Raw genomic sequence first — 14,107 nt, forward strand, 5'->3', positions numbered from 1 at the left:
TTTATCGACCTGTACATGTTCCGCATGCAGTGCAGGAGGAGAAGGAGACGAAGAGGATAAGCGAGCACCAGGTGCTTCCTCAGGTAGTAGAAGTGGATCATCGGTGTCTTCATCCTCATTATCCTGTACATGTTCCGCATATAGTGCAAGAGGAGGAAGAGATGAAGGGATGCCTCCTCATGGGTGGCTGATATAGAAGACGAAGATGGGGAAGTAGGGGGTCTTGGTATCTTCTGAAAATACATTGTGATTTCAGTCTGGCTCTTCTGCTTCTTTATATATATTTGTGTATGTAGACATTGCTGCTTCTGCTAACTTCTTCACCTTCAAGGCACGTAACAAGGATGGATTGGTGTCATAAAAATAGTCCATGACAGCACTGAACATACACAGACCCTCTGCAACACTGTCTAATGTAAACTTGTCTTCTGGCACTTGCTCATCTTCTTCTCCATCCTTTTCTTCACCTGGTATTGCCTCTCCTTTGAGAACAGTCAGGTCAATTAGGATAACTTCTGTTAATTCGTCAGCTCTGGTGTCTATTAAGTCTTGAATATTCCCAGATCCAAGTCTTGAAAGCCTTCCGCACCCACCTTCTTTGCTAAGTCCACAATGTCTTTCATATTTTTTTGTGACTGGTTCTGTGGTAATGACAGTGAACTCATTTACACATTCAGGCCAAAGATTCATCCAGTACATCTCTGGCTTGATATCTTTCATTGTTCTTTCAATAACATTGATGGCATCGATGATAGTGAAGTCCTTCCACATTTTCATGATGTTTTCCATGTTGGGGTCTTCTTCTATTTCATGGACAATCCTCTCTATTGAATAGTGTGTGTGTGTGCCTTGAATGTCCTTATTACCCCCTAGTTGAGAAGCTGGATGAGAGATGTTGTGTTGGGGAGCATGTAGACGACCTCAACACCCTCAGTATTGCATGTGTCATGTGGTTCTGGGTGTCTGGGGGCATTGTCCAATATCTGCAGCACCTTTAAATTTCTTTTCCTTACTGACAAGGTATTTTCTTACTTCAGGCACAAAACACTGATGAAGCCACGCAAGGAAAAGTGTTTTTGTTGTCCAAGACTTCTTGTTGTACATCCAGTAAACAGCCAGCTGGAACTTATCTTTTCCCTTCAAGGCTCAGGGGTTAGCAGCTTTATAAATCAATATAGTCTTTATCATATGACCTACTGTGTTTGTACAAAGCAGCATGGTTAGTCTATCTCTTAAAGCCTTGAAACCTAGTGCTCGCTTATCCTATTTGCTAATGAAAGTCCTCTGTGATATTCTCTTCCAAAATAAAGCATTGAATGCTTGCTCTAGCTGCCTCTCTGTTGGTAGGTGCTGCTTCTCCTGTCACTTTCACATTACGTAGGCCATATCTGTGCTGGAATTTATCAAACCGTCCTTTACTGGCCTGAAAGTCTGTAGATTGTGACCGTTCCCCTTGCCTTTCCTTCAAGCTATCATACAAAGACTGCCTTTCCCCTTATCAACACAGAGTCTACAGGAATTCTCTTCTTATAGCAATCCTGCACCCACATAATGTTGCAGTTTTCACACGAGATTGCTATCTTGCACAACATGTAATGTCTTTGTACCCACTGGTGTAGCTGCAGCAATGACTTCAAGGATTGACTTTTCCTTCTTTATGTCCCTAACTTTAGATTCATTAATGCCATAATGCCAAGCAACTGCGGAGACTGACTGCACTCTATGAAGCATGTCCAACAATTGAACCGTTTCTGCTAAGGTTTTCACATTTTTTGGGTGCACTTTCAGTAGCATTAGGATTCTTATGCTTTGTAGCCATACTGAAAATATGGAGGAAGACCTGACTGTTCCTGAAGGAGAGGCAACTCCAGAAATGGTGAAGTTAAATTTTGTAAAATGTAAGAGTTTGCTAAAGGAACGTGCAGTATGTGCTGCACCTTTAGAATGCCGCTCTCTTTGTGTCCAAACAAAGCAGCCTTACAAAAAAAAAAACAAAAAAAAAACAAAAAAAAAACAACAACCCAGATTTTGGTAGTGTGTGAAATTTAGGTACCATGGAGGAGGCTAGTATTGAACAATGTCCTCAGATTTCAAACAGTATCTCTGATATAGTTGCAGCAAAACTCTGGTGTAGTTGTAGCAAAACTCACAGTCACACCCTTCTCTTTTTCTCTCAGGGGGCAGAGTCATCTCTGTCCCAGGCCCAACCACACTCCTTGGAGAATTCCCAACAAACAGACCCAGGGCAATTTTTTTCCCTCTGGTGTAGTTGCAGCAAAACTTACAGTCACACATTTCTCTGCTGCTGATCAGGGTCTTTTCTTTTGGCAACCCAGGATAATATTACTTGGGGGGGGGGGGGGGCAGAGTCAGCTCTGTCCCAGGCCCGACCATGCTGCAGCAAAACCTGCCCTGCCTTCTCTGACGCTGGCCTTTGCCTAACCACACAGTAGCAAAAGAATCACACACTTCTCCGACGCTGGCTTTTGAAACGATCATGCTGAAGCAAAACTCACAGTCACACGCTTCTCCGGTGCTGGCCTTTTCTCTCGGCACTCCAGGATGATGTTACTTGGAGGGAGGGGGGTCATAGAGTAGAATCAAGCTACTATGTGTGGAGACAAAGAGTAGCATTCTAAAGGGCAGCACTTACTCTTTTTTACAACATATTATTTATAGTATTTATGGCTGCAAAATACTCGCGAATAACCAGCTGTAAGTGCGAATCCGTGAATATGGAGGGAGATCTGTATATCAATCTCACAATCCAGTGACCTAAATTAAAGATCTCATAGTCGCAAGGAGAATTATTGATTGAAAATATGGAAGGAAAAAAGCATCGAAGTCTGATCCAGTGAAACTCTTCAACACTGGATGGAAACTTTATAGGCTGGAAAAACCTCCCACAAGATATTTCAACAAAATAATCGAGCAAAAATTAACTTGCATATCAAAAGCAGAAATCTTATCTATAGTTAGCAAAATTAAACAGGCCCACTGGGCTAGCATTTTGCCAAAGCCTGCATCAGGGTAACCAGGACCAGAAATAGAGATATTTAAATTGGCTGCATTTCTCACAAGGTCTCAGCTGTTTTTGACATGCAAGTTAATTATTGTTTATTTTGTTGAAATATATTGTGGGAGGATTTTTTTCAGCCTATGAGGTTAATTACCCTTTTACATCCGGTGTTGAAGAGTTTCACTAGATTGGGGTCTGAGGCATTTTCCTCGCATATATTCAATCAATAATTCTCCTTGTGACAATGTGATCTTCAGTTTAGGTCACTGGTGAATCTTTTATATGAGTAAAGTTACACAGGTTCAAGTTGTAGGGGTGTGTGTCCTTATCTGTATATGCAATTTTATAGAAGTTATTTCTTTACATTAACCACTGCTTTAGCCTCAGAAATGCTTTTGAAAATCGCACTCATAAACATTTCAGTAAATCTGATCCCTGCTTTTGGTAAGCTGAGCACAGTTTCAGGAAAGTATTGGGCCACCTAAGATTTCATAAACAAGCTCTTCTCTTACGTACTTTTCTTTATAATCCAAGAAGACTTTGGCAAGGCTGCTTCCTCCAGACATCATGGATAGATCAATGGCTCTTAGAAAGCTGAAGTGCACTTTAATTAATTCCTTAAACAAAAAAAATAATAATTAATACATTTAAATATGGACGTATGAAAGATTCTGGTGCCATTACAATCCTATTTCTGTTCATTTTTCCTTACATTTGCAGTGAACTGAAGCACCCCAGCTTTCCACAGACTATGGTAAAAATGTAAAATGATTGTACCAGAAAATGTATATGTATATATATATATATATATATATATATATATATATATATATATATATATATATATATATATATATATATATATATATATATAAAAAGCTAGGCTCTATCCAGACTGTACAATAGTGTTTATTAAAAATACAAGGATACTTGATAGAGAGCACTATACAAAACAGTTCAGTTTACATATTTTGCGTTGGACCATAGAGCTTACACTCTAAATCTGAGCACACAGATCAAATATTTTGCTCATAGCTGCACAAGGTGTGTCACATAGGTGAACTACTGAGCTAGGTTTTCAATAGATGTGAAGCCCTGTTAAAGAGCCACGAAGAGTCAATTTCAAGATTAGCTGGATTGAACTAGTGAAGGCAGCCATGTTGAGGTCTTGCTGTGGATAGTCAGCAGAACATAACGCTGGCAAAAGAGGGCCCAACTAGCTCAGTGTTAAGCAGCATCTGCAATGTGTCAAAAGTGAATCTCCTCATAAAGGCAGAATTAATTAAAAAAGAATAGCAAGTTACAAAGAAGTATGGGTAGTTTTTTCCTTGAGATTATCCACCAAGTAGTAGTTGAGAGCCATTTACCAAGAATGGCTCTTGAGAGCCATCTTGTGATGTGGATTAATCTTATTCAAGAGATCCATCACAAACTGCGCCCACTTCTGTGTGACTGGAGTAGTGCACCAACTATAGATACATGGATTAGCTTCAAGAACAGCCAGATGTTGGGTTTGACACACCACTGAATGCTAATCCAAGCACTCTGATTCCTTGCTGCATTCCCTCGCCTTCATCAGGACTCTGTTCGAGACATTTTTCTCACAGACACAAATTAGAAGAAAGCATTTGCTATTTGGCATGATAGTAGTTAATTTGACTTTTACTGTATTTTAAACTGATGACGGCCTTGGGTTTACCTTAGTTTACTAACAGAGATAGGAAACCTTTCCTTTTAAAATTCTCTGCTCCTGCTACTCTCGCTTTTCAGATATGTTCCACTCCCTTCTGTCCCCTGCTTACCCAGTGCTCCTGGACAGTCCCTGCCCTCCCTGCAATCAGGGTAATGTTTGCTCTCTTTGGATTAGTTTATAAAGCAGTGTTTGGGAGTAGCTCAAATCAGACACACAGTATGAGAGAGAAACTCAAACAGACTTGCCACATTGAATCTAATCTAATCTAGTCTTCGATTTATATACCGGGCCATCCCCCAGCGGAGCTCGACTCGGTTTACAAGTAATTAAAGACCAGCAAAAAAAAGCAAACAAGAGTATAAGAGAAAATAAGTGTTATAGAGCAATCAGTTTGTTGAATCTTTAGGTAAACTGTTCAAGTATTGTGTAAATAATAAAGTTTTTAGGACTTTACGAAATTGACTCATCCATTTTATGCTGCATTACCTCTAGATTGATAAAAATAGTATCCATGTCTTGAGGGCTTAGTATCAGCTTTAATGGGATCATGTAGTTCTATCAAGAGAAAATAAAAATCATGAGAACAACGGGTAACTGCTAAGTGCAGACTTTAAACATATACACGTAAGACAAGACGTTTGCAAGTTTCCACTGGGTAAAAGTTCCTGATTACAAGTGTCCTACAAGAGCTTTCTCCAGCTGAAGATTTTCAGCAATTAATTCATTCTTGGAATCTACTAATACCCAAAACCATAATGGTGTGTGCTACTCCTGCCTCTTACAGAGCATTAGTCTTTAAGGCAGAATTCAGCCATAACTTATCCAAACCAATTAAGAACAGCAAATTCATGCAGTGAAATTTGCTTCTCAGCTAATTAGTTTCCTTAATAAATATCTCCAGTTTCAGTGCTGCCAAGAAATAGCAACAATAAGCAGGTTCTTAAAACTCATTTGGTGGATCAGAGAGCAAATGGGAAGCTTTTCAGGCTGCCTTTACTCGTAAAGTCATGCCCTGCTGAGGCAGCCATCATTGTTCCAGTGCTCCTAGGATAGGGTTACCAGACATCTGGGAAAATCCAGACAGGTCCTCTTTTTAGAGGACTGTCCGGGTGCCCGAAGGGATTTCCAAAACCCGGCAGTTTGTCCAGGTTTTGGAAGTCCCTGACCTCAGGGCCACATCTGGAGGGCATCTGCGCAAGTGTGCACATGATGTCATCACGTCAACATCCACGCATGTGCAGATGCCCTCCAGACACGATCCTGATCTTGGGGAGGTTTGTATGGGGTGGAGTGGGGTGGAACGGGACAGGGCTGGGCCAGAAAGTCTGGGATCAGGTGTCTTCTTTTTCTGGAAACCTTATCCAGAGAAGTATTTATAACAGTGATAGCATTCAGGGGCCAAAGCAGACAGCCATGTGGTAGAACTGCACACTGAAGGTTCAGTGTTGGCTTCTACTGCAAAATCAGTGAAAAAATACACTGAGCTATGCAGTAAGCAATGAATAAACAAATTACTCCCATGATAAAAACACGGCAGTAATATGAAGCTCAACATGAAACATCCCCCTTGCTATCAGTGTGTGAGCAGTGATTGGCTCACACACTACCAGGAAGGGTGATACTTAAAAAAGCAAAAGAAACAAACAAACAAAACCAAGCCCTTGGTATAGTTTCTGCTGTATTGGTCCCTTTAAATCCCTGGTAATCTAGTGACCTTCCCCCTGTGATCCAACCCCATGTCTCAGTATACAAAAAAAATTCCTTGATGTCTAGTGATAATTTTCCTGACCCCCCTCCCCTTTTGTTGTACCTTGAAGAGCTAGGAATGTGCTATCTTTGAAAATGGCAGTGCTTGACCTCTTCCCAGTGCTTCCTGGATTGGATTTATTGCATTTGATATACCGCTTGCCCTGGTGTATTAAGCGGTTTACAATGCTATAAACAAAAGAGTTACAATACAACATCCTATTAAGGTGTGGGAAATAGAACTACAGGTAGAAACCATTACAATATTTTGATTGATTACCAATTATGAAAAAATGTCCCTTACTTGGCAGGCTGACCAGGGTAAGGGAGGGTTGGGCTGGGTCATGGGGAGGAATCTAGTAGTTCACCCCCCCCCCCCTCCATTATATCTGTGCTGCTATCTATGACCTATCAGATAATTTTTTATATATATATTGGGGCGGAAGAGAGGACTTGCTAGACTACCAAGGATTGTTTTTCTACATGGGGAAAGGTGGGGGGTTGGGTTGAGTCATGGGAAGGAAAAGGGGACTGCCAATCTATCAGGGATTGTTTTGTGTATGTCAGGACAGGGGAATTGGGTCGGATTGGGGTGGGGGAAAGAGGATTGATGCAGAAGGCTTGGGTTGGGGAGTCTCTCTATACCAGTGGTTCCCAACCCCTGTCCTGGAGGGCCACCAACCAGTCAGGTTTTCAGAATAGCACTAATGAATATGCATGAGAGAGATTTGCATATAATGGAGCTGACAGGCATGCAAATCTGCCCCATGCATATTCATTAGGGCTATCCTGAAAACCTGACTGGCTGGTGGTCCTCCAGGACAGGGTTGGGAACCACTGCTCTATACAACCTCACACCTGGCAATTGGTTTCTCATATTGTGCCCTAGACATCAATGCACAGCTCTGCATTTATGCAGGTTAAGTAAAAGGCTCTTCACAATGCATTTTAATATGCTGTGCACTCTCTACTGTGTGAACTAACTTCAGCACAGAAACCCTTTCTACATCCAGAGGCCAGTAATGAGCATATAAATTGCTCATTAACTGCACACATCTGCGCATGGTACGCGTAGCCATGTTGCTTCTTGTAAGGGGATCATAGTTTTATTTAGTTTTCAGCCTATACCCCATCTGTCTAGTCTATCAAATGGCAACTTATGGCAGCTTACAAGCAAGTCAAAAATTACAATGTCCTTAGCAAGTTACCTCCCTCGTGACTTTTACTTTCAAAAGAAGAATGAGTATATTCATACAGCAAACTTCTATTTTTATTTATTTATCTATTTTCCTTTTTAACTGTCTTTCTAAGAAATATAGTGATATATTTACAGTCATCGCATCTGACTGCGGGCAACTTTAATGGAAATAGAACAACTACTGAAGGTCTCTCATACTTGGCTACAGCACAAAGTATCTAATTGCAAGTTTTTAACAGCGGAAAACATGGTTATTCTAAATTGCTACCAATGGAGATGCTCAGGGTAAAATAGGCATTATATTGGCACCAGATGGCACGTTTTAGCTTCATTTGACCACAATGTTGCCCACTGAGCAGAAAATGACATCTACATAAGATATTAGCTGAGCATTGTTTTATCAGGGGCAAATACACAATGGTCATTCTCTTAATTGATGTATTCCAATTTTAATTGACTGTTTTTATTATGTCATTGACTGTATGTATTTTATCTTGTTGTGAACCGCTTTGAACCTTTTCTGGTATAGCAGTATACACAAATAATTATTAAAATTATTATTATTATTATTCCCAAGAAGGAAAGAACCTCCATCCTACAGCAAAAGAGTTTGGCAACTTTGACAAACATAAAAAAAGGCCCTGTCCAACCACTGTCTTGGAATGTACCAGTTATCAGCCAATTGGAAATAGGCAAAGCTACAATGTGATCAAGTTCCTTTAGCCACTCCTACTTCCTGAATGCCACTTAGAGCAGGGGTGTCCAACCTGCGGCCCCGTGAAGTATTTTGTGCGGCCCCGGTCAAGGGCGATGCAGTGTTTTCCTCTGCTGCCCCCAGGTGTTTACCGTCTTGCCAGCTCCCACCTCTGTCTTGCTGCAGCGTTTGCACATTTGTACAGCCCCAGAAACATTTTTTTCGGCCAGTGTGGCCCAGGGAAGCCAAAAAGTTGGACACCCCTGACTTAGAGCATTGTGCTGTAGCTCACTTCTTTCATTTGATATCAGCACTTCAGGGAGCAAAATATATCAGAAGAGAGTAGCAAGTACTGACCCAAAGGCTCACTACAGACAACATACCATGCTTTACCTCTAAAGAGGAGAGAATAGAGCACTGAAAACACTTTCTTGCCGGCACTGTGGGAGGAAGCCTTCGGGGAAAATTTGCCTTTAATAGTTGGTGGTTTTTTTTATAAGAGCCTTGAATAATTTGTATAATCTGAATTTAGAACATGGCAATAGAAACTTTCTGGGTGAAATCTGCTTCTCAGTACTGTGGCCAGAGTCGAGCACCACTGCAGCCAAGAAAAGATGGAGGTAATGTGAAAAGATAACTGCAAATGCTACTTTGAGAAATGCTCTGTAGTAAGACACTGCCGCACCCTGGGCATTTGACATGCACGGAGCTCTTACCTTCTCTATATCTTCCAGGGTTTTGTAGTACCTAGCTTCAGTTTCTTGTATTTCTAGTAAACAGCAGTTTCTTTTGTCATCCTCTGTCATTCCAATTTTCTAGGCAGAGAAAATTAGAATTTAGTGTGTGTGCATCCTAAGTTTCCTTATTTCATAGTCAGTAGTCAAGGCCCATTGCATCCCCAAGCGAAAGCTGAGTGGGTGAACTATGACAGTTCAACAGAGCTGCAATCCAGAGTGCCTATCACTTTGTGTACTGTATACTGAGACTACCAAGCTTGACTGGAAACATCCTCATCCCTGGAAAACAAGAGTCTATGAAATCCAAAATGGAGGTCTTACATTAATGAAGAAGCAAGCTGGAAAACTCAGGTCAAAAGGGCAGCCTTACTGGTCAAAATGCCCTTTTTTTCAGTCTATAGATAGTTCGCTAAGTCAAACTGGTTAAAAACAGTCTAGAGTTCCATCAAGTCTAACTTCTTCCGATTATCCAAAAGCTCTGGGAATAAAATGGCTGAAAAGTTCACTGGAGGCCACTATCTCTATATTTACTGTGGCTGGCTCACCCTCTTGCCCATCACCCTTTCTATCCTACTCAAAGTTGTCACAAAATGAGCTGCCACTAGTGACTGCTCACTTTACCCATGTGAAAAGCAATTTTATAACTGGAATGCAGTTAAGTGCACCCTTACACATATAAGTGCACAAAGAAAAGTGACAGACGTGCAAGTATACATGCGCCATTCTATAACATTGCATATGTTGCATGTAAGAGTTATAGCACATAACTGCAAGAGGGCGTGCATGGGAGAGGTATGGCGGTATCTCCACCTTGTGCACACAGCTCATGGAAACATATAAGTTATACACATTGCATGGCTTATTTAGTTGTGCCCATTATGCCTGCCTCTGACCTGGTATAAATGGTCATGCCTAAATTTTAGTATTCTTTAACAGAGACTGGGCATCCACATGCCATTATAAAATAGGCACTCCAGAACAGAATTTGGGGTGCACAAATGGAGATACCCTGTTATAAAATTGCCTCATAACCCCAAATTCTGTATATAGTGACATAAGCTGTGCGTGCCCAACTTAATTGTTTAACAAGAGCAATCGATGCTAATAACTGGCAATTAACACCTTATAATTGAGCTAATTAGCACTAATTAAAAGTTACACTCATTATTATGTAACATAGTAAATGATGGCAGATAAAGACCATCCAGTCTGCCCAACCGTACACTCTCTATACATTAATGATTTCATTTAAATTGTCCTGGCAAAACTCACTCCAGCCCATCCTCACCCTCCCCAGCCCATCCTCAACTGAATGGCCATATATGGGACACAGACCGTGCAAGTCTGCCCAGTACTGGCCTTAGTTCTTCAATATATACCCATTATTTTCTGATTAGAAATCCTCTGTGTTCATCCCATGCTTTTTTTTTTTTTTTTAACTCTGTCACCATTTTCCTCTCCACCACCTCCCTTGGGAGTGCATTCCAGGCATCAACCACCCTCTCCATAAAGAATTTCCTAACATCACTCTTGAGTCTACCATCCCTCAACATCAAATTATGCCCTCTGGTACATTCTATAAAGGGGTAAGCAGAAGCTCCAGGGCATGAATCTGAAAAGGGGGCATGGCCAGGAGAGGAGCATGGGTGGATCATAGGCATTCCTAAAAGTTAAGCACACTCATGCAGAATATACACAATCCATGCACAACATAGGCGCAGGTATTTAGGTCTGGTTTTCTTGGCCTAAATGGATGCACCTAAATGTTAGTGATGCGTTTGGCTGCTAAGGGTGATTCTGTATGTGACGTGTGACTTTTATAGAATCACGCTAAGTGCCAATTTGGTCAGCATCAATTTTTGGGTGCCATACTGTATATAGGATAGCATAACATAACATAAAAATCAATTTCTAGACCACATAGCCTTGCAGATCTATGCGGTTTACAAAAGATTACATCAACTTACAACCAAGCGATCATCACTGAATTTAATTACTCAAAAATCTAAAGAATAAGTAAGTTTTCAAACACCTTCTAAATTCCGGGTATGAGAAAGACATAAGAGATAATTGTTTGAATTCTTTGTCCCAACTAGAAGCCTGATATGAACACATGCATACATGAAATTTTTTGAACTTACAACCCTTCACTGATGGATAAACAAAAAAAAGCATGAGTTTTACGTGAATGTTTTTGAGTAGCAAAGAAAAATGAATTACCGTAATCAAATAAGATGGAGGCTGACCCGACAAGACTTTATAATAGACACAACCCAACTTAAAAATAATATGTGCCTCAACCAGAAACCAATGCAGTCCATGATAGAAGGGAATTAAATGGTCATATTTCTTCAACCCAAAAATAAGTCTGACTGCAGTATCCTGTATAACTCGCAGCCTAGAAATAGTCTTTTTTGTTCCGGCCAAGTGTATAAAAATCCTGCACATCATTAGATTTACTTTGTAACCACCCCCCTCAAAAAATTTGATGTCAACCCCAAATATACGGAGGAAGAATAAGATATAAAACATGCTCTTTTGTTCAGCATCTCTTACTCACCTGCATATACCTAATCTGAGGCATGAAGAAACACAAGTGAAACCCATTAGTCAGATCCACTTTAATCAAAAGAGTGGCTTTTTTAATGACTATATGGACCTTTTCTATATATTAAGTAAACAACATAGGAGGATAACCGACTTGATTTCTAGGCGGTTTACACCAAAGAAGACTGGACAATCAGTAAAATACAAGATGATAGGAAGATACAAAATATTTATTATAAGTACAAATATTATTTAAGAAAATGCTGTATAAACTTTTAGTTAGAGTTCTTAATAACACAATTGCTCTAATAAATGCATTTTTCAAACAATGTTGTCTTGATCAATTTCCAAAAAATACTGTAGGATGACATGGCTTGACAAATGCACTTACCCAACCAAGACTGCTGTTTACCTGCTTGGAACACAAAGGTCTTATCCAAGAAAGTCTGGTATTTACAACCATTAATTTTTGGGTAAGCAAATAACTGTTGACTTCTAGTTTTCCTCATCGGACCATACCATATAAAATGTGATAAAAGATAAGTTGGAGACAGTCCCAAAATCAACTTGAAACAAATACAAGAAACCTAAACAAGACTTGTGCCTCCACCGGCAGCCAGTGTAACAATTGGTAATAAGGACTAACATGGTCCCTCTTCTTTAAACCAAAAATCAATCTGACAGCTGTATTATGAATTATCCTCAATTTTCTTAATAGTTTCTTAGAGGCACCTAAATAAATAATATTACAGTAATCTAATATGGATAAAACTAATGCCTGCACCAATAATCTAAAAGATAATGGGTCAAAATATTTTTTATAGTCTTTAACTTCCATAGTGTATAAACGCATTTTTTTTTATCACTAAGTCAGTATGCTCTATCAATGTTAGATGGCGATCTAGAGTGACTCCCAATATTTTAATAGTTTTTGAAATTGGGTAGTCATAACCATTTAAATGAAGGGATGATTTGGTTAAAAGTCTGATTACTTCAGTACAAGTGGTTCCGAATATTAAGGGAGAAAATTTTCCATAGGCTATCTTTAAGATGAGTTATTTTACTGTTAACGAGGTCTCATTGCATAAAATAGGATCTGTGCTAAAATAGCACGTGTTAATGGTAAAATAACGCCTCTTAATGGTAGCCCATGTTGATAACTATGCCCCTAATATTCTTATCTATGGTACATTCTTATCTATGGTAAACAACTGAAAAAGGGTACTGTGTGTGTACTGTATAAGATCTTTAAAGAGTGGAGGGGTCGTCTAATGGTTAGAGCAATGGGTTGAAAACCAGGAAAGCCAGGTTTAAATGCCACTTGTGATGTTCAGCAAGTATGAACTGTCCATTCAGGTACAAACTTACCCCCCCCCCTTTTTTCTTTTATGGTATGCCATATGGAAATTGCTCCGACGCCCATTAAGTCTCTATGGGCATTGGAGTGATTACCATGGCTTTGCAAAAGGAGCCCTTAGATTGTAAGCCCTCTGGGGACAGTAAAATACCTATGACATGGGGACTCCCCGTCCCCGCAGATAATCATGGGAAACCACCCCATGTCATTCTTTCGTGTCTATCTCAACCTCACTCCTTCTACACCAGCATTCTTCAATGCAAGGCTTGCGGGTCAGTTGCTGTGCCCATTCGTACTCTGATTCTTCCCTCTTTCCTTAAACAATGATACAGGAATGGTTTCCCACGGTTAACTGCAGGGACAGAGACAAATTCTGTCCCTGTGTCATTTTCTACAAGTCTGAACATCTGAGAAGGTATTAGCTGAGTTCAAATTCCCTTTAATGTTGCCCTGATGAGCCCCCAACTACTGATCTCCTGTACCCCTTACCCCCACTGCTAGCTCAGCTGACAATACAACTATAAATAGATTAATTTGGAAAGAATAAATAAGCCTGTGGAGGTTTTCTTGTTACCGTACATTGTTCCCCATCGCACTTTAAGGAGCTCTTTAATCAGTGCTAAGGATATGGGATTTACCTGGAAGAGGCGCTGCCTCTTATATACAGAGCCAGAGATGTGAGAGAAGACAAAGGCCATATACCCAGTATCAACCAATTACAACATATGGTTTTATTTTTAAGAATGTAGGCTACATTTTATTTCCCAATCTGTTTAGCCTACATAGAGACCTTCTGTTGATTAGTAGGGATGTGCTGTCATTTACGATGACAAGGAAATAATATTTGTTTTGTTTTGTTTCCCATCCAAAACAGACAAAAAATGTTTTCCTTTTTTCTGTCTTTCTAGCACAGTCCATATGGTTTTTAGCATGTTAAATGATTTAGTGTGTGCTACAACGCCACAAAAAAAAACCTGAAAAAAAGAAATAGAGAACAAAGAGGAAAATAAAGATTTTTTTTCCAAGCACAATCCTATTGATTAATGCTGTTACTGATGGTCTATACATCAGTATTAGCCCAGCACAACAGTATTTCCTGCACACTTCACTTTCTGA

At 40.0% G+C, this 14,107-nt stretch overlaps 1 protein-coding gene across 2 annotated transcripts in view; it reads right to left on the reverse strand.

The window, feature by feature from the left end:
• The window catches only part of VAV2 (vav guanine nucleotide exchange factor 2), a 337,587-nt gene that overhangs the window by 79,380 nt on the left and 244,100 nt on the right, over nt 1–14,107 (reverse strand). For both annotated transcript variants that reach the window (XM_033962034.1, XM_033962033.1), the window contains exons 6-8: nt 9,067–9,165; nt 5,199–5,267; nt 3,536–3,636 (exon numbers count right to left, since the gene is read on the reverse strand). In XM_033962034.1, coding sequence (XP_033817925.1) covers nt 3,536–3,636; nt 5,199–5,267; nt 9,067–9,165 — 269 coding nt within the window. The remainder of the gene's footprint in view (nt 1–3,535; nt 3,637–5,198; nt 5,268–9,066; nt 9,166–14,107) is intronic.

This window comes from Geotrypetes seraphini, chromosome 10 (assembly GCF_902459505.1).
Source record: "Geotrypetes seraphini chromosome 10, aGeoSer1.1, whole genome shotgun sequence".
Lineage (NCBI taxonomy): Eukaryota > Metazoa > Chordata > Amphibia > Gymnophiona > Dermophiidae > Geotrypetes > Geotrypetes seraphini.